The 23,434-nt window shown below is 41.3% G+C and overlaps 1 protein-coding gene across 7 annotated transcripts in view; it reads right to left on the minus strand.

Annotated features, from left to right (window-relative positions):
* APP (amyloid beta precursor protein) overlaps positions 1–23,434 on the minus strand; it is a 160,694-nt gene that overhangs the window by 24,706 nt on the left and 112,554 nt on the right. For all 7 annotated transcript variants that reach the window (XM_014461935.2, XM_014461932.2, XM_014461930.2 and 4 more), the window contains one exon: positions 2,536–2,757. In XM_014461935.2, coding sequence (XP_014317421.1) covers positions 2,536–2,757 — 222 coding nt within the window. The remainder of the gene's footprint in view (positions 1–2,535; positions 2,758–23,434) is intronic.

A 23,434-nucleotide genomic window follows, 5' to 3' on the forward strand; every position in this document is an offset into this window, starting at 1 on the left:
GCCAAAGACCTCTCTTGGAGTGAGTCCACATCTGAGCAGAAGTGTATAGTCCATTACTGCTCCGGGTATCTCCAAATTGTACTGTTCTTGGCCTTCCAAAAAGTGCTCATTTTGGGGAATCCAGTATAGTTAATCCAATCTTCTTTCTTTAGATTATTTAGCAAGAGGAAGGGGAAGGTAGGAGGGAGGTCATGATGGCGTTAGGATTTATTTAGGAAGGTGCTTTGGTGACATAGTTCCTCCCTATCATTTCCACTTAAAAGGAACAATCCTTTCTACCCCTCTCCCCCAAATAGAATGGATCAATTTAGTTACTATTTAAAAATTTTCATATAAGCAGCATGCTTAATAGAGTGCATATCATTTTAATGGAGATCTCATATATGCATATGAATACATATAAGTCAAGATAAAATATTTAGGGCATATAAAGGCAGATTTATTTAACTGTTGATATTATTCATAGTACTAATATGATAAATGCCAAGTTAAATTGACCTCATTAAAGACACCAAGGAAATGTGCAGGCTGCTATTCATATAGGAAGCAGTTACACTCTCAATATCTGACAGAGTGGGAAAGTAACGGGAAAATGTGGAATTCAGGAAACGCAGCTTATTCTAGGCTGGCACACTTGCTATTCTACAGTGGGTGATGTGGCACTAGGCTCACTGTATTTCACTGTAGCCACTGAATTTCAAAAGTTACTAGTAACATGAACAGGACTGGAGTGTCTTTTATTTTTGTTAAACTCTGTACAGGCATAGTCCACATGTCTAAGAATTAACAGCACTTTAGAGATACCATGTATTGTAACAAGCATGCACTGTCATCTCTGTAAACTCATTTTATTCTGCTGCCAATTTAGCTTATTTTGGTTTTCTAAATCTTTCCACAAACTTTACCATAAATAAATGATATGTTTTAGTATCTATTATTTTGTGTGTGTGTGTGTGTGTTCATAAAAATGATTTAGGTAGGTGCTGAATGATATTTTATCCTACTGTCCAAGTTCGATAAATAATGGAAAATATTAAATGGAAACATTTCATTTATAGGAGCTATAGATTTGGAAAAAGTGAAAAGGTCTTAAATTATAAGATATTGATAAGAAATTCTTTATAAAAATAAGAGCATAACCTATATATTAATTCTTTTTTTCATAAAAAGCTACCTCTGGGACATAATACACCAAACATTTAACATTATTTGGTATAAAGGGCATTAAAGACAGTAATTGTCTACCAGAGAAGTTTGTTAAACTTCAGACATGTTCCCTATTTCTCCCTCAAACAACCCGATGTTCTAAAGGAAAAGAGGAAATCTCAAGGACGTTCAATTTACAAAGGAGACTGGACATTTTCCACATGCAATTATCATTAGAGAATGCATGACAAGAATTTTAAATGGCCAAAATGTATCTTCCTATACAAAATGACAGAACAGCACTCTTTTACAATTTAATAAGAAAGTCTTTGATAACTGAAAGTCCTTAAAATTTTTCCCTCTATGTGAGTAAGAATTTTTTACAAATGGTAAAGTCTTAATTATTTTTATGTCACAAATAACATTGCTGTTCATATCTGGTATTATTACTATAAGGTACCCTTTTTCAAGCTAATAGAACAAATTTGGGGTGGTTACTCACATTATGAAAACAGTTTATATGAAGATTTTCCTGCAATGGTTCTTTTAAAAAAAGGCTCTCCAGTACCCTACAGGGCTAATATTGGTTTTAGAATTAGTCTGAACAGTAAGTAACTGACTGCATTTTGAGTTAACGCATACTACAAACATCCATATTACAAATATTACCACCATCAAAAGTTGCTCCTTTAACAAAGAAAATTACAGATAAAATCCTGTGTGTTCTTGAAAAACATGCTATTAGTATCTCAAAATCAAGGTGTTCCTGTGTTCAAAATCTTCAACATCTGAACATGTAAAATTGTTGTGGAATAAAAAAAACACACCTAATATGCTCTCACCTAAATAGATATTAATTGGAAGTTTCTGCTAAGAAATCTGAAAGAAAGCTCATTAGCTAATGTGCAAATTTTTAGACAGAGAAAATCTTACTTCTCTGCACTATCAGAGGAAAAAACACTTAGGCCAATGTGCGTCTTCATTTTGACAGCTGCCTTATAGTTCACTTTCTAAATATAAACTGTGGACCTCTTAAGCAACAGTACATGTCCTAAGTGGTTCTCTATCCTTGCCTTTAACATTTAATGCAATCTGAAACTTAATGCACGAGAATAAACATCTGAAATGAAAACTACGGTGGTTCCTTTCAAACCTCCATTTATGCAGGCCCCATGGGCGTTTCTCTCTTCATCGCCTGTCTGTTTTCTTAGAAAGTGGACATTCTAGGCCACTCTCTCCTAAACACAACTTGAATCTGGTGCTTTCATTCCAGAAGCAACAAAATACCTCTCAATAAGAAAGTATTTTTAAAAGTTCATACCCCCCTTCAGGACATGAGAGAGCTGTATATACACATCAGACTGCTCTTGCTCTAACTGGGCCTCTTACCTTCGTTTTCTGTATTGGCTGGCACGGAGTCAACCCCAAAAGGATGCCAGGGCTGGAGTTCGTCCAGGCTGAAATCGCCATTCACGGGAAGAAGCTCCACGGTGGTTTTGGTTTCGGTCAAAGACGGCATGAGCGCATCATTGCCATAACTGATTCTCGGCTCACTGATCATGTTGGCCAGGACGTCATCCGAGTAGTTCTGCTCTTTCTGCAGCAGCTCATCTGAAACGAGAGAAAGTCATGATCTCATTGAGAGCTGGGGGTCGGTACTATCATCACCTCCGTTTTACAGATGCGAGAAGAGAGACACATGGTAGTTAACCACTTGTGCAAAGTCTTAGCTAGCAAGTGCCCAAGGCGTGCTGTGAGCCCAGGGGGAACGGCTTAGACCGGGCTGATGCTCCTTCCAGTGGCGAAAGACCTGGAGAGCTAACCTGCCATTTCCTCCTCTGAGAGATTCTCCCAGCAATCATCACCGGACACCAACAGTGTGCTTTGGTGATGTGCTAGCTGTGGGGCTGTGGAAATATGCCAGGACAAGCCAAAGGCCATACACAGCCAGTGAATCCCTAGCCTTTCCCTGAACACGTGTAATGACCAGAGTAGCCGAACAGCTGGGCAGCCTGCTCCGTTCTCAAACAGTTCTCATAGTTTTGCCTTGAACAAGTCTGTCTTCCCCAAAGGCTCCCCTGCTGCTGCATGCTGTTCTACGGCGACAGAGAAACAGTCCCCTTGCCCTCTGGCCGTGGCCTTGGACCCATGAAGGTCTGCTCCATCCTCCTCTTCCCAGGGCTCAACATCCCGCCCTCCCAACGGGTCTCCTGTGATCTTGAAGCAAACATCCTGCCTTCATCCTCGGCTGCTTCTCTTTTCAAAAAATGCTACCAGGTACCCCTTTATCGAAGGGACTAAACACATTCTACTTTATGGAACATAATCGACTTAGCCTAAGTTCTTGTAGACTAGTGAAAACTCCCCAATTACACATTTCAGTATTGAAATGCATTTCTATAGAAAAAAGAGCTTGGAATATAACCTCGTATCAAGTGTAACTAGTGCTTTTAAAACAGGGCATCGCAAGATGTGTGAATGTGCTATTATGCTGCCAAAGATTCACCAGGATTTCCTGTGTGACATATTTAAAAAAATTAGACACTCATAAATAGCACGTGTGCTGTCAATATTAATCAGAAGCTCATTTCCCAATCATCTCTCCATTAAGAGTTTACTGTATTATATATTTCAGATCAGTCAATGGTTACTATTTTGGTTGTAGAAAATAAATTCAGGATTTAAATTTGGTTTGTAATATTTTACCGTCATCCTTCACCTTCTCTTTTACATCGACAAATAATTATCTGAAAAATTAAAATTCTGTTCAAATATATCTATTAAAAGAATTTCACAGAATAGAATTAAAGCGTGAGATTAATATCCTTCTATGGAGCTGGTTTTATTGCAAGATATTATTTTAAATGATAAAACCCCAAGCAAATCCGTTCCTTTCAAGTCTAATTTGAGTTATAGTAGGTATCTGTTCACGGTGGGCCATTCTAAAATTCAGTACTTGACGCTTGCAGTGATCTTTCCTGCACAGATAAAAGGCTCCATTAGATTTCTTCCAACTTTTTCATGTCTCTCAGAGCCACAGGTAATGGCCAATAACTTAGCCAGCGTCGGCTTTAATAAATTCAATGGGCATTTCTCTTATATAAATCTTATGCTTGTGACTGTTAAACATGTAAAATACTAAAGAAGGGCCTTCTGGAATCATTACTGGTGCTTCCACGTTCATCCTGAGAGGGAATAACCTTCACCGGGGTCTGCTTTGGGCTCCATCCGGCACCATGTTGTTCTTGGAGCCTTTGCGGCATTATAACCTCCCCTCCTTCTCCATTGGGAAGTATTTTCTCTGTCTTGCCTACACAGTACTAAGCTTGTTTTTTGTGACTTCTCTGAGTAACTCTTCTTGCTCCTTTTTTTCTATGGTCTTCAGCTCTATAATATTTTTCTTGTACCTCTTTCTGCAATTCTTCTTTAGAAATCTCATTTACTCTGAAACGCTAAGGATCCTCCCTTTGGATGATTCTGAAAGGTATTTCCCCAGCTCTGACCTCTCCCTCCCTCTCTAGTTTTTATATTTCTAACAGTTTGCTAGATCTGTTAACTTACATTGTCCACGAAAGGATGTATAAAACTGCGTTCAAAGCCCCATGTCTAACTGTGGCAGAACCATTCTACCAGCCACATGTGTGGAACCTTCAGAACCATCTGTGACTCTATTTATATCACGCACAACTCCTTTTAACTCCATTTCTGGATTCTCTTATTCATCTCCCACCCCCCTTCTCCACTGGCCACCTTGGACCATCATTACTGTTTGCCTGGATAATTGTGATGTTCTCCTCATTGCTGTCCCTACTCTAAGTTGTATCCTTCCTGGTTCCCCAGACCTGTCCCTGATACTGAGAAATGGCTCCTCCCATTTCAGTGGTAATGTATATTTGGTCTTCCTTAGTGGAGTTCCTAAAATTTAAGTGGTGAGAGCTGTAAAGGTGTCTTTTGTTATGTTAATGAGATGATTTTTGGGGGAAAGTCCCTGGGTCACTTAAGGCGAGGCTGGTCACCAGAAGAACAACCATGTGATTAGAAGAAGAACCATGTGATTAGAAGGTTGTAATTTTCAGTCCCATCTTCCAGGCCTCCAGGGAGAGGAATCACCAATGGCCAATGATTAATCAATTATGCCCAAGTATTGAAACCTCCATACAATCCCCAAAGGCAGGGTTGGGAGAGATTCTAGGTGGCGAACAAACACACAGAGATGCAGGGAGAGTGATGCCTTGGAGAGCGCATGGCAGCTCAGTGCCCTTTCTCCATGCCTTACCCTATGCATCTCTTCCATCTGGCTGTTCCTGAGTTATATCCTTTTATAATAAACTGGTGATCTAGTAAGTAAAATGTTGGTCTGTGTGTTGTGAGCCATTCTAGAGGAATAGAGCCCGATAGGTGGGTGGGACCTCCAGTTTATAGCTGGTCATCAGAAGCCCAGGTGACAATCAGGACTTGCCATTGACTATGGTGGGGAGAATGGGGGTGGGGGTGGGGTGGGGGAGCAGTCTTGTGGGCCTGAGCCCTTAACCTGTGGGATCTAATACCATCTCCAGACAGACAGTGTCAGAATTGGGTTGAAGCGTAGGACACTCAGCTGATGTCGGAGAATTACTTGGTGTTTTGAGGGGAAATCCTGTACATGGAACTGGTGTCAGAATCGTACCATCACACCTGTCTCAGACGCAGCATCTTAGAAGTCTTGGATTATTCCCCAACTGGACCATGCATTCCCATCATGACACCTCTGTTCTCTGTTCCTGCTGCCTGAGAAGCCCATCTCCGCTTATCTAGAGTATGAACTCTCTCAAGACCACCTCGAACATCCCCATCCTCCAAGATTTTCCTCAACAACTTTATGGGGCAGGCATTCTTAGCTTCATGGGACAAAAGTCAGGCTGGGGGACATGAATGAAGCTCTTCAAGATCCCACGGCCTGTAGACATCAGTGTTGGCATCCAAGTCCTGGGCTGCACACCAGCCTCCCCGCATGGAGCCCCTACCTCTCGCGGCCTCCACAATACCACACACAAGAGGGCTCACGCTGAGTCTCATCAGTGGAATGTGCATTTACCGAGTAAATGGAAAAACCAGGCAATATAAGCACAGCTCGGTTCCATAAGGTCTTCCACTCTTACAGGGTTGCAAGCTGACTCAAACACTAGCCCTGTGGAAGGATTATTGCTTTTGTCCCCTCAAACAGGCATTTCCCAGGCATGGGAGTTGGAGGGAGGGCTGCACCCACTGCAGCCATGGGAGTAAAGAGGTGGAGTAGGCAATTGTCACAGTGGAAAACCTTACATCTGCACTTCATATAACATCCAGGGCATTTCGGGTGGCGGCAAATCAACAAATCGGAGGGCAGCCTTTTCTCTTTTATCTCTTATACAATTGGCAGGAAATTTCCTCCAAATGGCTATTCAAACGCTCAGCTCCACGATGGTTAATTTCCCTGGTTTATTATTATATTCATTTTCAGAAAATGACAGAAGGAGATATTCAAGAAATGTCATTTTTTTTTTTTGGCAGAGTGAAAAGCATTTAGGTTTTTATTTTTGGTACAAAGTAGCGGAAATCCACATTCCCATGTCAATTAAACACAAGAGATTCAGAAACCACCACCTCTGGTGATCTCATGTGGAACAAAGAAAGTCCGTGTGGTTTTCAGGGACAAAAAGAGGGGCGGGGAGAAATGATGGATTTCTGTGAGCTGGGGTAGGATTCAATTTTGGACAGTCCAGAGCAGCCAGCTACCTCTCGATGTTATTAAGGGCTCAGGACTCTACCGGTGGCTAATACGATTGGCACTGGGCAATTCTGCCTGTGATAAAACAAATCCAGAGCCAAATATGATTATGTCATTGCTCATTGTGAGTGGGACTTCGTCTTTGAATTCCGTGGTGAGACTAATCGCACAGAAACCACACTTCTATGTGGGTGGCCCTGATGGATTCTCTTTTCCCCCGAATTAATGCAATATTTTATTAAAATGCTTTGATGGCACATATTGGGGATTTCCAAAGCTTTTAAGCATCTGCCTTTGCCAACTGCCGTGTTACCTCTGGAGTCAAATATTTTCTTCCCTTAATACCCAGACACATGAGCTCTGCAATTAAGACTGGAAATATTTAACCGAGTTCCATGATGGTAATATTTAATCTACAGTTCAAACAACAGCAGAGATACTTCATTTCAAATACTAAACATCCAGCACCCCCATCAGCTTGCCCTTCTGAAAATGTGTTGAAGATGTGCAGTGAAGAGAACAAAACAAAAATACCTCATCACTCAGCAGTCACTGTAAATATTTAAAATATTTTAAAGAAACTAACATCAAAAGAAACACCCAATAGCAATGTCATCTTGGTCAAATGACTGAATTGTTTTGTTTTTGTAGAAGTCACAGACTCGCATGATTTGGGAAAGAAACAGCCTCATCAAAGAGCTGCTCAAGGGGAAACAGATGAATTCTAATATTCTTCTCTTAATTATTCATCTGCCACTTAAGCCCCTCCCCAAAATTTAACTGCCACATTTTAGGATTCAAGAAAATAGAGTTTACCAACATTAAATCAGTTCTCTTTTACAAGCTTCAGCTAGGATGACTGGTCTACCTCTTCCATCCTTTAAACACATTTGGGGCGGAAAGGACAATTTCCTAATCGGAAAGGAGGTTAGACTCAGCCTTGGCCATGCCAAGCACAGCTGGTAAAGTGCTGACATGGGGACCGGTGTGAGCCCGAGGTCCCCTGGGCTTGCTGCTTTTTCTTTTGTATGAGATTGAAGCGGCATCGCTCTTATTAATTTTTCCCATTTTCTGATTCTTCTGGTTCCCGGTACAAAAGTATGTGTTTATCAGCAGCCTTTCTCCAAAACAGAGATTTCCTTTCAACCTTATCTAACAGGGGATTCTCATATGACCAATTCTTGTCTTTTAAATATTTACTTATGTATCTGAAAGGACCGGAGATTGCACCTCTGTACAAAGTACGCCCCCCCTGCCCCCCGCCCCCCAACTGCCACAGCTGCATTGGAAGTATTTATCAAAGGGATGTAATTTTTTTCCCTATCTAGAAGCTCTACTATAAATCTGTCATCCATTCTAGGCATTTTGCCCACACCAGCACCGAGATTGGATTTAATTTTTCCATCACAGTTCTGGGCATGTCTGATCCACGGCTCAGCATATCACCGCCACACTGTTCATTGTAACCCACGGCCTCTGAAACTCCCTAGGCCTTGTGTTCCTCATCCACAGAATCAGGGGAGGCCTAATTCCACGGGCCTCCCCCGGGAGGGGTGGCAAGCAGAATCTCAGATCCCTCCCAAAACCAGGGAAACAACTCTGGAAAAGGATCCCCAGGTGATTCTTAAGCACATTATAGTCTGACCACAAGCTGTACAAAGGCCTCACTACACAATGGCTCAGCTACCCACCACCCCCTTCATAGAAAACAGGCCTCAAACCAAAACAAGGAGTGCCGCCAAGAAACAACAGTGCCATAAAAACCCTCACTCCGAAATCTCTCAAAGGCAGGCTAGTAGAACCCAACCCCTGGAAGCGATCTTTCACGTGGACATTTCTGAACCAGAAAGCCGCAGGGAAGGAAGGACTGCTTCTGAATTTCCGTGTCTGCCAGGCCATTTGTCAGGAAGTGACCTAGGAGCCAGAGCAGGGTAGTGTTCAGGAAGTGTGTCAGAGTCATTCAGACGCTGAGAGAAAGAACGTTCTAAGAGTGTAGAGGGCGCTCCGTGCTCTCCCCTCCTGAAGACCAGCCCTCGCTGTGAGCACAGTTACTTCTAGGCATGGACTGACCTGTAGTTCATGGAGCAGCCTGTTTGAAGTGCTGATGTAGGGAGAACTTTTGAGGTGATTCTTGTACATTAGGACATTTCAATCGGTGGGATGGCTGCCCTGTGATGGAACTGTCATGCTAGGACAGCTTGACAGCATGAGATCGACTGCAGCTGCGACATCTTCTGTGGCCTTTTTCAGATCCACTAGCTTATTGGACACCCACAACAATATTTATGGTGGGGCTGTCACCCTCATTGACGGTTGAGCAAATTGTGTCATCCATCTTGAGAAATGCCTTTAAAGTTACCAAGTGGCAGAACTGAGATCTGAACCCAAATATCCCGACTCCCAGTGCAACCTTCTCACCATTCCATGAAAAATTCCACTTCTTCGAGAACACGGCTATTTAATCTGACTTGTAACCAATAGCATTTAAATGTACACACCTCTATCATCATACATTATTTTTGACAGATTTAGAAAGTGATGAATGCAGTGATATTTTTTTTCTTCCTATGAGGAAACCAAAGGTAAGAGCCTTTAGCCATAGTCCAAAGTCACAGCACTTCTGGATGGTAGAGCAAAGCTGGAAAGCCAGGGCATGCCCTCTCGTACAACCATGAGCTGCTCCCTTATCTAAGCCAGGCCTTGCTTATGGCTTCCATTTTGACAGCCCACCCCCAACAGCAGGTCCCCGCCGAACAGCTATCTCCTTTTGACTCCCTCTCCGGATGATGGGCATAGATATGATAGCTACACAAACTGTCATTAGCTTTCCCCAATTTGGAGTCAAATTTAAGATAATTTAGATGCCTTTGGGGTTTTGAGTTATTTATGTATTTATTTAATCTCACCTGAGAATATTTTTTCCATTGATTTTTAGAGAGAGTGGAAGGAAAGGAGGAGGGAGGGAGAGAAGGAGGGAGAGAGGGAGAGAGAGAAATAGAGAGAGAGAGGGAGAGGGAGAGAGAGAGAGATCAATTGATTGCCTCTGGCACATTCCCTGACCAGGTTGGGAATGAACTTGCAACTCAGGTATGTGCCCTTGACCAGGAATTGAACCTATGACCCTTCCGTTAATGGGCTGATGCTCTAACCACTGAGAACACTGGCCAGGGCTGGTCTTGAGTTATTCAAATGGTTGATTCTGCATGCTCAGCCACCCCAAATATCCCTTTGTTTTAATTAATTAATTAATTAATTAATTAATTTTGTTAATTTATTTTTGTCTTTTCCCAAATATCCCTTTGCATCAGGGGTGTAGGGACTAGACAACCTCAGTGGAAACAGAGCCCTGTATGGTGCCGCCACGTTTCCCAACTTGGGGAAAAAATTTCATAGACAATCTTATCCCAGGGCAATGCTGCTCCACAAATCTACTTTTTATTTCAACCTGCAGAAAACTGGGCCAGTCCTCTTATTTTTAGCCACGCTATCCATCTTGAAAATCTCTTACGGTCTTAAAATTCAGCCTCCACGTCTGAATGTGGGTTTATTTTTCTTTCGGAGTTCCTTGGACACGAATTGTAAATGGAGCATGCTTTACCCACTTAGGACAACAAAGTGTCCCCGGAGGGGATGCCAACACGGCTCCGCATCCCTGTGAGAAGATCCCTCATCGCCAGTGACATTTTCCTGAAGTATCACTTGCCCGGCATAAGACCGAGAGCACAGAAAAAGTCCCTTTTCATTTAAGATAAATTTCCTCTGGACTTTTAAACATCGTAGATCAAACAACTCAGTTCTACCAATGGCATCAAGTCAGAAATCAAGATAAAAGGCAGGCAGGCCCCCCCGGCACCTCAAAACAGATGAAAGGGTTCCTTCTTCGTGTTTACTCCTGAAACCTGTGCCCACGTGCCAGTCCTATTTCTGGCTCCATCGGGAGTCCTGCTCTGCCTGGGCAGTCGGGGGCCTAAGCAGTCCCGAGGGGCACACTCTTCTAAAGGTCACACCAGAGCCCAAGTTTATTTATTATGGAAAGAATTTCTGAACGTATGCCACGTTGAGGTTATATTCACATATACAAATCGATGTCCTTGTTTAGAGGAAACATACTGAAGAATTTAGGTGTAAAGGGCCAATGTGTCTGCAAGTTACTTTCAAAACCAGGAATTTCATGTAATATTTTCAGAACTTTGCTTTAAGTCTGGAATTGTTTTAAAATAAAAAGTTCATGCCCTGGCTTGTTTGGCTTGGTGGATAGAGTGTCGGCCTGCAGACCAAAGGATCCCGGGTTCGATTTTGGTCAAGGGCATGTACCTTGGTTGCAGGCTCCTCCCAGGCCTGGGCCCTGGTTGGGGCTCCTGCAGGAGGCAACCAATGGATGTGTTTCTCTCACATCAATGTTTCTCTCTCTCTCTCTCTCTCTCTCTCTCTCTCTCTCCCTCTCTCCCTAAAAAAAAAAAAAAAAAAAAATATCCTCTAGTGAGGATTAACAACAACAACAACAAAAAACACAAAGAAAAGAAAAGTACAGTCCGGTGGAGCTAAATTGTAGCTCCAGCTTTAACCTCTATCTTGATTTTTCCTCTCATCAGCAGATATAGTGAATGTGCATATATGACCATTAACATAAGCAGATATAAACTATGCATCCTATGCAAAAAAAGGAAAAATGAATGTGATTTTTATGCCTCCCGACTCTTACACATAAGGCAATTCTTTCATGTGGTTTTCGACCCAGGAAACAGTGGTCTCTTCACAGCCTAGAGGCAAAACTGGCTGGAGATGTGGACTTTCGTGGCTAAGCTCAGGGAGTTTCAAACTAATCAGGAGCAGGTGGAATTCTCTCTGCAGACATGTCTTCAAGAGCCTAACCCTGTGGCGTAAGCCAGGGCTTCTTTGCGATTCCTCTTTTAATGCAAACCTAACAGTTGGTACTAATGGCAAGAGGAACATAAATTCTGTGCAAAAGAGGTGGAAAACAAAAGAAATAACAATGATTCACCTGCAATTCCACCACCAGAGCAAACCGAGAGCCATTTTGAAAAACAGTTTTATCCTCTGCAGAATTGATTATTTCATCTCTTCCCATCATCGCTTTATGACCTAAGTTTTATGACTGTGGTCAATGAGAGTAAACGCAGTGAGGTTACTAAGCACGCAGAGGCCCCTGGGACTGCAAGTATCAGGTTTGAGAACACAGAGATGGAATTCTGAGGATTAATTTTTCTCCTATTTCATTCCACAGCACGTATTTTTCCATTTTCTGGTGGGTTGTTCTGCATAGTTGGTATAGTTTTTTGTTTGTTTTTACTACTAATTAAGTTCTCAGATATAGAGTAAATGGGAAAACAAAATAAAATCTGAGGTTTGCACTACCTGGGTCAGTATCACATTTCATTTTTTAAAAACTGCTGATGCCTTTAGTGAGCACAAGAAAGCAAAAGGAGGGAGATTATTGCTTTTTAAGATTATTTTTAATCCTCATCTGAGGATGTATTTTTATTGATTTTTAGAGAGAAGGAGGAAGGGGAAGAGAGACATCATTTGGTTGCCTCTTTTATGCAGCTCGATGAGGATGGAACCTGCAACCTAGGTATTGTCCTGATTGGCAATCCAACCTGCAACCTTTTGGTGGATGGGATGACCCTCCAACTAACTGAGTTACCCAGCCAGGGTGAGGAAGATGATTTTTGAAAAATACTCAAATACAGTTTTACTTCCCTTGCACATATTTTAATAAAGGCAACGTCGTTCGGGGGCCTTTATATAATCTGGGCCCATCCTGTCCTGGAGCCTTTGCTGCTGGTGTTGGGGTGTCTGGGCATCAATCCATAATGTCTCCTTTCTCACCTGAGCTCTGCACTAATCAAGAGAGAGCAGGTGGAGACGAAAGCATCACCTTTATTTCTGATAAAGGCCAGGCCCTTACTAGGCCATGTGCTGCTTTCTTTGGGGAATGAGTCACGCACAGGGCACATGGCTTGTAGCTGCATGCAGACTGGATTTCAGCTTCCCCGTGTACCCTCAGTTGCACCCGAAGAGGGAGGGAGTCTGAGGGTGCCTCTACAGCTTGGTCCTGTCCAACCTGCCCACTGTAAGTGCTGTCCTTCTGATCAGCACCCTTTCTCAAACTTGTGAGAGTCTATCTTACCTGGGTAACAGATATCCTGGGGCGGACCAGGGGAAACCAAAATAATGGGAAACAGTGTCTCTCCCAACAGCCAGCAATCATTCTCTGCTATGAAGGAAGTGCATTCCAATAGATTCATCTGGTAAATGCTTAATTGACGGATTTTATCTTTAGAAGGACGTATTGGTTAGCAAAGCCTGTTAGCTGATGGTAGAAAGTGAAATTGTCAACATCCATACTTAGTTAATTTCACTCCAAGAGCCTAAAGATTTATGCTGATAATTATAATAAGGGGACCAGGTAAGTATGAATAAGATCAGGACAAGTATAAATATACACATGTCACAAGGGAGGGCTTGCCTGTTCTTGTAGCCATCACGGCATGTTTGTATACATGCTAGCTCATTGGAAATGTTTATTTCTGCAGATTTAAAAAACACACACCAACCCGCTCTGCTCTTCTGCACACTGGCCAGTTCGTGTTTACTTGAACACAAAACTTGCTCTGCAGTGCACAATTCTGCAAGAGCAACGGTCCTTTCTCGTCTGCATTAGCTGATTTATGTTATCACTTAACAATGCAGGGGAAATCGAGCCCGGTGACGGAAAGTGCTTGGCATCTGGGGCCTGGAGATGGATGGAGAGTGTCTGCCTTCAGGGAAGCATTAATAGTGCAGGAGTGGGAGGCTGAAAGGACTCCCTTTAAGGAAAATAATCTGGAGCCAAGAAAAACAAAACCATTTTCTCATTAATTAATGAGCTCATTCATTCATTTATTTATTCATTCAACGGTTCAGAAATCCAACCATCTCCCATCTCCCAGGCCAGTGCAATAAATAAGGCAATTCCTTTTTACTCAGAGCATATGGTCCAGAGGAAAGATGGACATGAAAATAATTCCCATAAAAGTGTTAAGGTAAACAGTATGAACAGAGCGAGCGAGGAAAAAAAAAGCTGCGATTGTGGGGCTGGAGATAGTGATATTACAGATTTGCTGAGGAAGAGACACTACCGTTGTAGTAGATGTAAATGCACGTACCAATGCGCAGAGGATGAATTTGCCTAGAGCTGGGACTATGTTGGCTGTTGGGCACAAGGGAAGCAGCTTAAACAGAAGCCAGAACTTGAAGTTTATGGGATACGGAGGGCAGAGGAATACATGATTCGCACCGGGAGTATGCAATTAGCAAAAATCCAGACTACGGGAATTCTACGGGTTGAGTGGCCAGCAGGGATGGATGGGCAATCTGGGGATTATAAGATCCGTAAGCGGCAGGTCAACATTAAAGAAAGGGAAGGGGATGGTGGGTAAAAATGTATGCTAGAGTGATAAAGCCAGAAAGACATTCAAGGACGAGATACAAGGAAAAACAGGGTGACTTTGATGGTGGTGGTGAAGCAGGGTAGAGGTGTGATCGGGTGGGTGGTAATTTTTTTATTCTTGGCCTGAGTTTTGTCTATCAGAAGGGCAGATATAGGAAAGAAGCACAGGTTTTACTTAAGACACGTAGAATTTGCAATATTCTAACACATCGTAGTGGCGATGTCTTAGGACCATGGAAAATATGGGCTGGGAGAGCTCATGTCTGTGCTGAAACAGCCCACAGGGAAGCACTGGAATGAAAATGGAAGTTTTCCAGGATTCAGAAGAATTTTGTAGGGTTTTTGGGAAAAGGCTTACATTAGATTTCTCCTAGGGGATTTTTTTTGTATATTGAATTCTGCTAGAGAATGAATGGTTCCACCCACAACGAAGTGCCGTGTCTTTGATGAAAATTCCTTAGAGTCTAAGAGCAGTGGTTAACAATAACATCGGATTGGTGGTTACTGTTCATATCCAAACAAAGAATTATGGGTCTTTTTTTTTTCTTAAATTATTTCAATGTTAGTATCCATGAGGTGATTTTTTTTTTAAAGCAATCTTATTTATTTATTTTTTTATTTTGCAAAGAACAAAGGAGAAAACTGTGTAGGAGATGAAAAATAAAGCAGAACCAATCTTTTTGCTTCTTTAACCTTGGATTTGCCCTCTCTTCAGATAATGGTGAAGTGGAATGGGGTGGTATCCCCAAGGCCAGCACCACTTTAAGTTGCCTCGTGAACTATGGATCCTGGTGCCAGAGGTGTGTTCCATTGATCATGTTGGAAAATTACCCCAGATGGCCACCTCCTCACAAGAATGGAGAACCCATTCATTCCACTGCCGGAGGCAACCGCTTTCCATGATGCTCAGCTTCTGGCTTCATAGGGGAGACCTTACCCCAGTCTTTCCTTCTAATCACTTCCCAGTCTCAGCACTAGACCTCATCCCAGCCCCTGATGCTTCTTCAGTTGAAAATTTACAAGAAATCTAGTAATTTCTTCTCTTTAAAAATGTTACTTTAAAATCTTATTTTCTTTTTATTTATTTATTTTTTTTCAATTCCTATATTATTAGTAAAAAAAAATACCAGGAAATTTCATATTTCTGACTAAAAATTTTAGTACTGTAAAATCTTATTTTCATTTCAGCACAGCTAGCCTTTTTTTCCCTACCCTGTTCTGAAAGTCTCAACTCAGAACTAAAAAGCCAAAGCAAAACCAAACAAATCCAGACTTTATCTAAATTATGATACACTATATAATTATCAATTTTGACCTCTGAGATTTCTACTCTTTACTTTTTACATAATGAGAGTAAAAATATAACTACTTTTCTTGGAATATATAGTATTAAAACAGGATATCTTCAATAATATGTAATTAATTCACCTCAAAATTTTAGAGTCCTCTCCACTAATTACCATAGTGTTCCAACAGCCTTTTTTTAAAAAAAGTGATGTAAGCAATTTGAATATACTTTATGCTCCAAAACAAATTAAAAAATGATTCACATTACGGTGCATTTATATATGTCTTTTCATCTTCCAAGTGCAGTAAACATTAATTAACCCCAGCAAATTAAAACAGCCACAGTTTACAAATTTACTCATTAATCAGCCTCAAGCAAATGCAAAGCATTTAAAGCCTTTCACAATTTGTACCAATTAAATATGTAAATTATTCTTTTTAAACAAAGAGATCATCAATTCAAGACAAGCAGAACCTGACTTAAATTTGATAATGTTTCAGGAAGAAACTTGGTCAATTTTTCAAATTCATACAAGTCAAGGGAAAGAAAAAACTAAACTGCCTGATATGGGTTGAATTATGTTCCCCAAAATGGTATGTTGAAGTCCTAATCCCTGATACCTGTGAGTATGGCTCATTTGGAGATAGGGTCTTTGCTGATGCAATCAAGTAAAGGTGAGATCATACTAGAATAAGATAGGACCTCAATTCAATATGGAGTAGGGTGGACTCTACTGGAATAAGGCAGGCTCTGATCATACTGGAGAAGACACACAGAGACAGAGACAAAAGGAGAATACTAACTTGAAGATGAAAGCAGAGATGGGAGTGAGGTCTCTACAAGCCAAAGGAATGTTAAGGGTTGTAGGCAGCACCAGAAACAAGAGAAAGGAATTGGAACAGATGCTCCTCAGAGCCTTCGGAGGTAGCACAGCCCTGCAGATGGACCCCCTCATTTTGGACTTCTGGCCTCCAGAATGATGAGAGAATCAACTGTTGTTTCAGGCAAACCCAATTTGTAGTAATTTGTTTTAGCCACCCTAGGAAACTAATACACTGCCCATAAGTGAATATTAAGCATTTGCTGATAAGATAACCATTTTTTGCTCTAATAATTGCATTGGGGTAGAGTGTTGTTTCTTGGTGAGCTCTGCATTCAAGGCTGGGATAGGTAGACAGGGGGAGAGGGATAAAAGAGCTCTATAATCTAAGAGTTTAATTTAGCCCCATCAGTGCAGAGATGTTCATGCTCCAAGCACCAGAAAGTGTTTCAGTGGAGACTAAATGTTGCTTTGTTTCAGCTCTCAGCTCCTCCCTCTCTCCCAACACCCTTCTACAGGGCACACATCCACCTGCCTTTCTTGGCCATCAGTGGCAGCATGGCTTATCCTGATAAGACCATGGGAATTTTGGACACCAGTGTCAACTCTTAAGCTCAGCAAGGAAGTAGAAGGTCTTTAGTTTCAAACACCTTGGAAGCACAGAGGTTATGTCACATCCTCTCTCAGACACCAGAAGCTGAGCTGTCCCTGGCAGCTAAACGCATGCCCAATGCCTGGCTGGTTTAAGGTTTTACTAACTCCAGGGTGATGACATGAATGCCAGAACTGAGTCTGCTGTCATTCCTATGCTCAGCAACTAAGCTGAGTGAAGTTGGGACAGTGGGAGTCATCCATAAAATTCAGCATATCAGTTTCACTTTAGGGGTCATTTTTGACAAGCTGATCTTAACAAACAAAATTCTCTCCAGGAGCCTAAAAGAGTATAGATAAATTAGCAAAAAGACAAGTTTTCAAAAGCCTTCAAATCTCTTCAGGTTAAATATATGCTTTATATGCTAAAGAGGTCATACGTTAGAAGTTCATACAGGCAGAGTGAAGACTGCTAAAGCGAAACTTGGTTTCAATGACTTAGGGTGCAGAAGCAGGACAAATATCTTTCTGGGGATAAAGACACCATCCGTGTACATTAAATAGATGAGGACTGACGAATACTAAAGAGGGGGTACACTGTGTCTATCCAGAAGCGTGATGTAGCCAACTGTTTATAAACTAACGCATGTTACCCCAAAAGTCATACATCGAAGCCTTTCGGCCAATGTGACTATACTCAGAGATAGGACCTTTAAGGAGGTAAAGTTATATACAGTCATAAGCATGGGCCCTAATCCACTAGGACTGGAAAACAAAGAGACAACAGAGATCTCTCTCACTCATGCACAGAGAAATGGCCATGTGAGGACACACAGAAGGCAGCCATCAGCAAGTCAAGGAGATAGGCCTCAGGAGAAACCAAACCTGCAAAGACCTTGTTCTTGGACTTCCAGCCTCCAGAACTGTGAGAAAAAAAATTTCTGTTGCTTCAGTCACCTAATCCGTGGTATTTTGTAATAGCAGCCCCCGCTAAGACATTCACCCAGTCCTACCCAGATAAAAGGAAGACCAAAGGTCAGAACAGCATTTTCTACGGAATTTTTGTTTCATTCTTCTTCTTTTTTTGAAAAGGTGAAAGCTGAAGATGAGAGAAGCATTGTAAATTACCAATCGGTTGGCAGGACTGTGCAGTGAATTTCATGTCCTACCCCTTTCCTAGAAATGACAAGGAAGGGATCTATTTCAGATGTGGCCCAGTTGGAGGTTTGAAAGTATACTTGACCTTTGAGGATTTTCACTTCCTTTACTTTTCATGGCCATTGCCAAGAACATTCTCAAGTGCTCTCCTTTGCTCCCTTCCCTCGCTGCAGGCAGAGGGAAAAATCCAAATGACAGTTTCCCCATGCGTCTGGGACATTTCCAGCTATGTGGTCTATTCGTTTGGGGGGAAAAACAGAGGAGATTATGTACGACTTCTGTGCCAAATAACTATATAAAATACTTTAGAAGCAGAGGAATATAATTTGCTTTCCTGCATAACCCGCAAAATATTTATACTCCTGCTTAACAGAGAGAGCTGCCTCTCAGGCCAGGCTCCTGGAGTTGGTGCTCAGCAGGCTTTTCCCTGGTACTCTTTTTCTGTCAATTCTCTAAGATGACACGTATTTCCCGAGCTAACATCAGGCTCTGTGACAATCCTCCACGATTAAGCTTTCACTATGTGTCATTTACAAGGTTGACAACTCCAGGCATATTTTGTGGATTTTCCCTTCCATGCCTTATTAAAATAGTATCACTTTGGAATTGAAGAGAGCCAGAACAGATGATCTAAGTAACATTCCAGTATTCATAATACAAAGTGAAGAATCTAAGGAAGGAGGAAAAGATTTTGGTAAATAGAGTAGCAGATTTACAATTTCTGAAACAGCACACAAAAGAGCAAATGGGGGCAATGTTATAAAGTATGGCGTTTTCTGACTGACGCCTGCCCTGTGCTTGCATTGTTTAGTCCTTTTAGAGAAACAGTTAATCAATGTTAATGAGCAGTTTATGCCAATCTCTTTTCATAGCTAATAATAAGCCTTAACTTGGATAAATAAAATATAGCCATCAACTCTGTCACACCTAAACAAATTCTCTATATGGTTGAACTTCAAGCTTAATAATGCTTCACTGTAATATTTTACATAATCTCAGCTTTGGAAATCAGCATCACTCGGAAGTCACATGGCTAATTTACCAGGATATACTGATTTTCACCGAGGAGGATTGCCATTCTTAGTTCAAGACCAATGTAAACACAATTTAGGTATCTAATCATGAGTTTGAAAGCTTCTGAAGAATTACCTGGGGAGATAAGGAAAATGCAGATTTCTGTAGGTCTGAGATGGGGGCTGGGACTCTGTATTTTAAGATAAGAATCCCTCCAAATTATTGGGCTTCACTTAGCCCTCAAAAAATAAACAATCAATGGCCCAGTCAGCATGGTTCAACAGTTGAGCCTTGACCTCTGAACCAGGAGGTCATAGTTCAATTCCTGATCAGGGCACATGCCAGGGTTGCAGGCTTGATCCTCAGTGTGGGGTGTGTAGGAGGCAGCCGATCAATGGTTCTCTCTCATCACTGATGTTTACACACACATATATATATACTGTGTATAATAGTATATACCTAATATATACACTGAGTGGCCAGATTATTATGTCCGGCCAGATTACTGTGACCACCCCATTAGTACTTCATTGACACTTCCAAAAATACTGAATATTGAAAACTTCCTAAGCAAATACTCTCAAGGTTTTATTATTATTATTATTATTTGCATAACTAATTCATTTCATTGTACTGATGGGGTGGTCATAATAATCTGGCCACTCAGTGTATATTTAAAAGAAACAATCAATAGCTTCCAGAACCATTTCCACGGGGAGTGCATTTTTCCCTAGGAGAATTTCAGATGAGCTCTCAGGTACCTTTCATGTCCTAGGACTTACAGCAACCAAACCAAAGACATCAGCAAATGACAGAAACTCTTCTCAGACTATTGGCTGATGACACAAAGGTGCAGAAATCACGCAGGTCAGCGAAGAAGGCTCAAGGTATGATTGGAGATCATCAGCTCATCACACAGCCTCCCCTACTAATGGGTTCTGAGGACCTAAAGCCCAGATTAACAAGGCCTTATATAAAACTAAAATATCAGACTCAGTTCTCCATAGAGGGCTCTCTACTTTTTATTTTTATTTTTTAAAGCAAAAGCATTATATTTTTTTTACACTCAAGTATTTGAAGACCTGCTTCGATTTCTGAAGGGGTTTGAACCCCTTGGGCATTGACGATGTTTGCTGTGCATTCACAATCTCCGATTTTGATCAAGCCACATAATCACCCAGAATCCTTAATCTGAAAACTGAGGTCTGATTCCACCTGCCTGTCCCTGAGGAGATGTTGGCAGCAGCCGAGTGGACACAGGTCATCCTGAATGAGGGGCAGGACCCATCTCTTCATTTCAAATCAAAGAGACTGAGGGAGCAAAGCCTCTCATAGTTTCATACAATACTTGACTGACATATGGATTCCACACTAACAGATAGGCTCCTTGGCTCTTTTTAGGAAGGATGACGGTGCTAGTACATCTACAGACGGTCACGCCTTAATTACTCTTCTTATACCTGAAGCAGGTACGTTAGGTATAAGAAGACTTCTCCCATAAGATGGGGAAAAAAAGCACTCAGTGTTGAGATTTCTGCCAAGAGGAAGGTGAGGGAAATGAAGGAGACTTAACCTGTGAACTGTAAATACATTCTGGTAGGGCCAATGTACCTAAAAAGATACTTCCCATAGCGCCTATCTTTTCCTATTCCTACTTGCCTTGAAGTAATTTTTTGTTGTTGTTTATTTCCCTCATAATAACCAACATTGTCAAGAGCAATTTGGAAATTGTTCAAGTCTGATTCTTAGAAGAAAATTGAGGGGTTATTTATCTTAAGGTTACTGTCCTCAAAACACTTCAATTTGGTTGGTTTGCTACAAGTAGTCATTCTCAGTATTAAAATAAAATTGCTAAGAACTTCCAGAGCTCTTTTTGACTGACATTAAGTACCCTAATAAATAGGTGGGGAGGACAGCAACAGTGTATTAGGAAGGCTCTTTCCTTTTTACCAGAATTCCAGAGAAATTGAGCACTCTTGGGCGAGGGGGGTGGGGGTGGGGGTGCGGGGCGGTGACAGGAGAGGTTAAAATCTTGCAAGAAGAAAACAGATGACCTAGCATTTCCACAGATTATACTTAGACTGGAGGCTTAGACCATTTCTACCTAAGTTTCCTGAAATGTTGCATTTAATTTCCCTATAAATTTAGGGGCACTGAACCCCAAATTGAGAGAAATATAAACAGGAGGCTGAGAAAGGGAAGTGGAGTCTATTATACATCTTTTGTTTTTTTCTTTGTTATTTCAAAGGTAGTAATGCTTATCCAAAAAATATTGATATTCAGGGTATCAAGTGACAAGTAGAAGTACCTCTTTCCACACATGTTCAGTATATCCATAGAAATATGGTGCTAAATTAGAAAAGACCACATTTTAATTTATTAGGTAGAGTCAAATAGTCCCATAAAAAGGTTGTACCATATACTGATCAGGAGCTTATGAAAGTTCCTTTACACTTACTCTTCTCATGACAGAGTATGACGCATTTTTAAAAGTTACCTTGACAATTTAAAAAATTAATACTCATGCTTTGATTTGTATTTTTAATGACAAGAACTTGTTCATTTTTTTATCCATGACTGCTCAAAAATTATGTTTCTTTTTCAGCGAATAGGAGGTGTTGTGTTTTGTTTTTGTTTGTTAATCCTCAACCAAGGATATTTTTTAGTTTTATGATTTATTTTCTTGTTGATGCCCTTTCTCGACTAACAATCATACATAAAGATGCTTAAAATGCTAAGTAGCATTTTTCCATTGCTTTTTAAAGAGAGCAGGAGAGGGAGAGACAGAGAGAGAAACATCGATGTTAGAGAGATACATCAATTGGTTGCCTCCTGCACATGCCCCACCTGGGGTCGGGGATTGAGCCTGCATCTGAGGAACATGCCCTTGACCGAAATCAAACCCTTGACCCTTCAGTCCATGGGCTGATACTCAAATCCCTGAGCCAAAGCAATGGAGCTGTTGTATTTTATAATCAAATACAACAATTCATTTAGGTTTTCACCTCAAACATTGTTTGTATTATGCAGTTTTTATCATGTGCCTCTAGAACACAACTGTAGAGGGGCGTTCAAGTCCATCTACATAGATAATACTTTTCTTACAGTGTATGTCACATCAATGAGGGCTTGCTTGGCAACGTTCCTTTAATATACTGACTCTCATTTGAGAGTAAACCCATTTTTATTCTTTCAAGGCTCAGTAATCATCAACAAAATGAAGACAGGTTTTTGCAAAAGAAAACTAATTTAGCATGTTAAACGGCAATCTCTCTCTCAACCCTCCCACACACCCTGCCCCAAGTCTGGAATGTGAAATTTGGTTTGCTTCTAGAGTTTCCTAACTAAAAACAGTATGAAATGCTAATAAGTATAACACATTAATATGATATGTTCCCTTTGGCACCCCCAGCTCATGCCCCAGGAAGTTCCTTCATAACTTGGCGAAGCCTCAGAAGCTGTAGGCTCAGAGCTTCACTTCCCTACTACAGCCTCTGCAAGAGAAGAAATGAACAGTCTGCCAAGGCCGGGCTGGCTCAGGCTATGGCTTCTGAGACGCATGAAACTTGCAGCTGCCCCTTCTTTTCGCAAGAGGACAACGTCTCTGGTCTCCACTGGCCTTAGGAGCAGCTTTATCAAGTTCAATGGCAAAGAGGAAACTGAACACATAGTTCCTCTATTTGCTGGCAAGGGCTGGACAGGCTGATCTAAATGCCACCCAAAGCAAAAGTAAAGAGGCATGCACAAGACAATACGAGGAGTCATTACTTGCTGTTTCAAAGAAATACATAAGATTTAACACTCCCTTTCATGAGCACATGTAAATGAATATTTATAAAAAGCCCTAACTGGTTTGGCTCAGTGGATAGAGTGTCAGCCTGTGGACTGAAGGGTCCCAGGTTCGATTCCAACCAAGGGCATATACCTCGGTTGCAGGCACATCCCCAATAAGGGCTGTGCAGGAGGCAGCTGATCGATGTTTCTCTCATCGATGTTTCTAACTCTCTATCCCTCTCCCTTCCTCTCTGTAAAAAAATCAATAAAAAATATTTTTTAAAAAAAACAAAAACAACAACAACAATAACAAAAAAAACTAAGCACACTAAATAAGCTACTTTAAATCCCGTCTTAGGTCAAGGGATGTGTCAACAGGCAGTCGAATAAAGTAACAACCTGGTCTCGGTCCTTTGACCATCTGTCTCTCGCTCCAAGTTCAAA

Source organism: Myotis lucifugus, unplaced genomic scaffold (genome assembly GCF_000147115.1).
Source record: "Myotis lucifugus unplaced genomic scaffold, Myoluc2.0 scaffold_163, whole genome shotgun sequence".
Lineage (NCBI taxonomy): Eukaryota > Metazoa > Chordata > Mammalia > Chiroptera > Vespertilionidae > Myotis > Myotis lucifugus.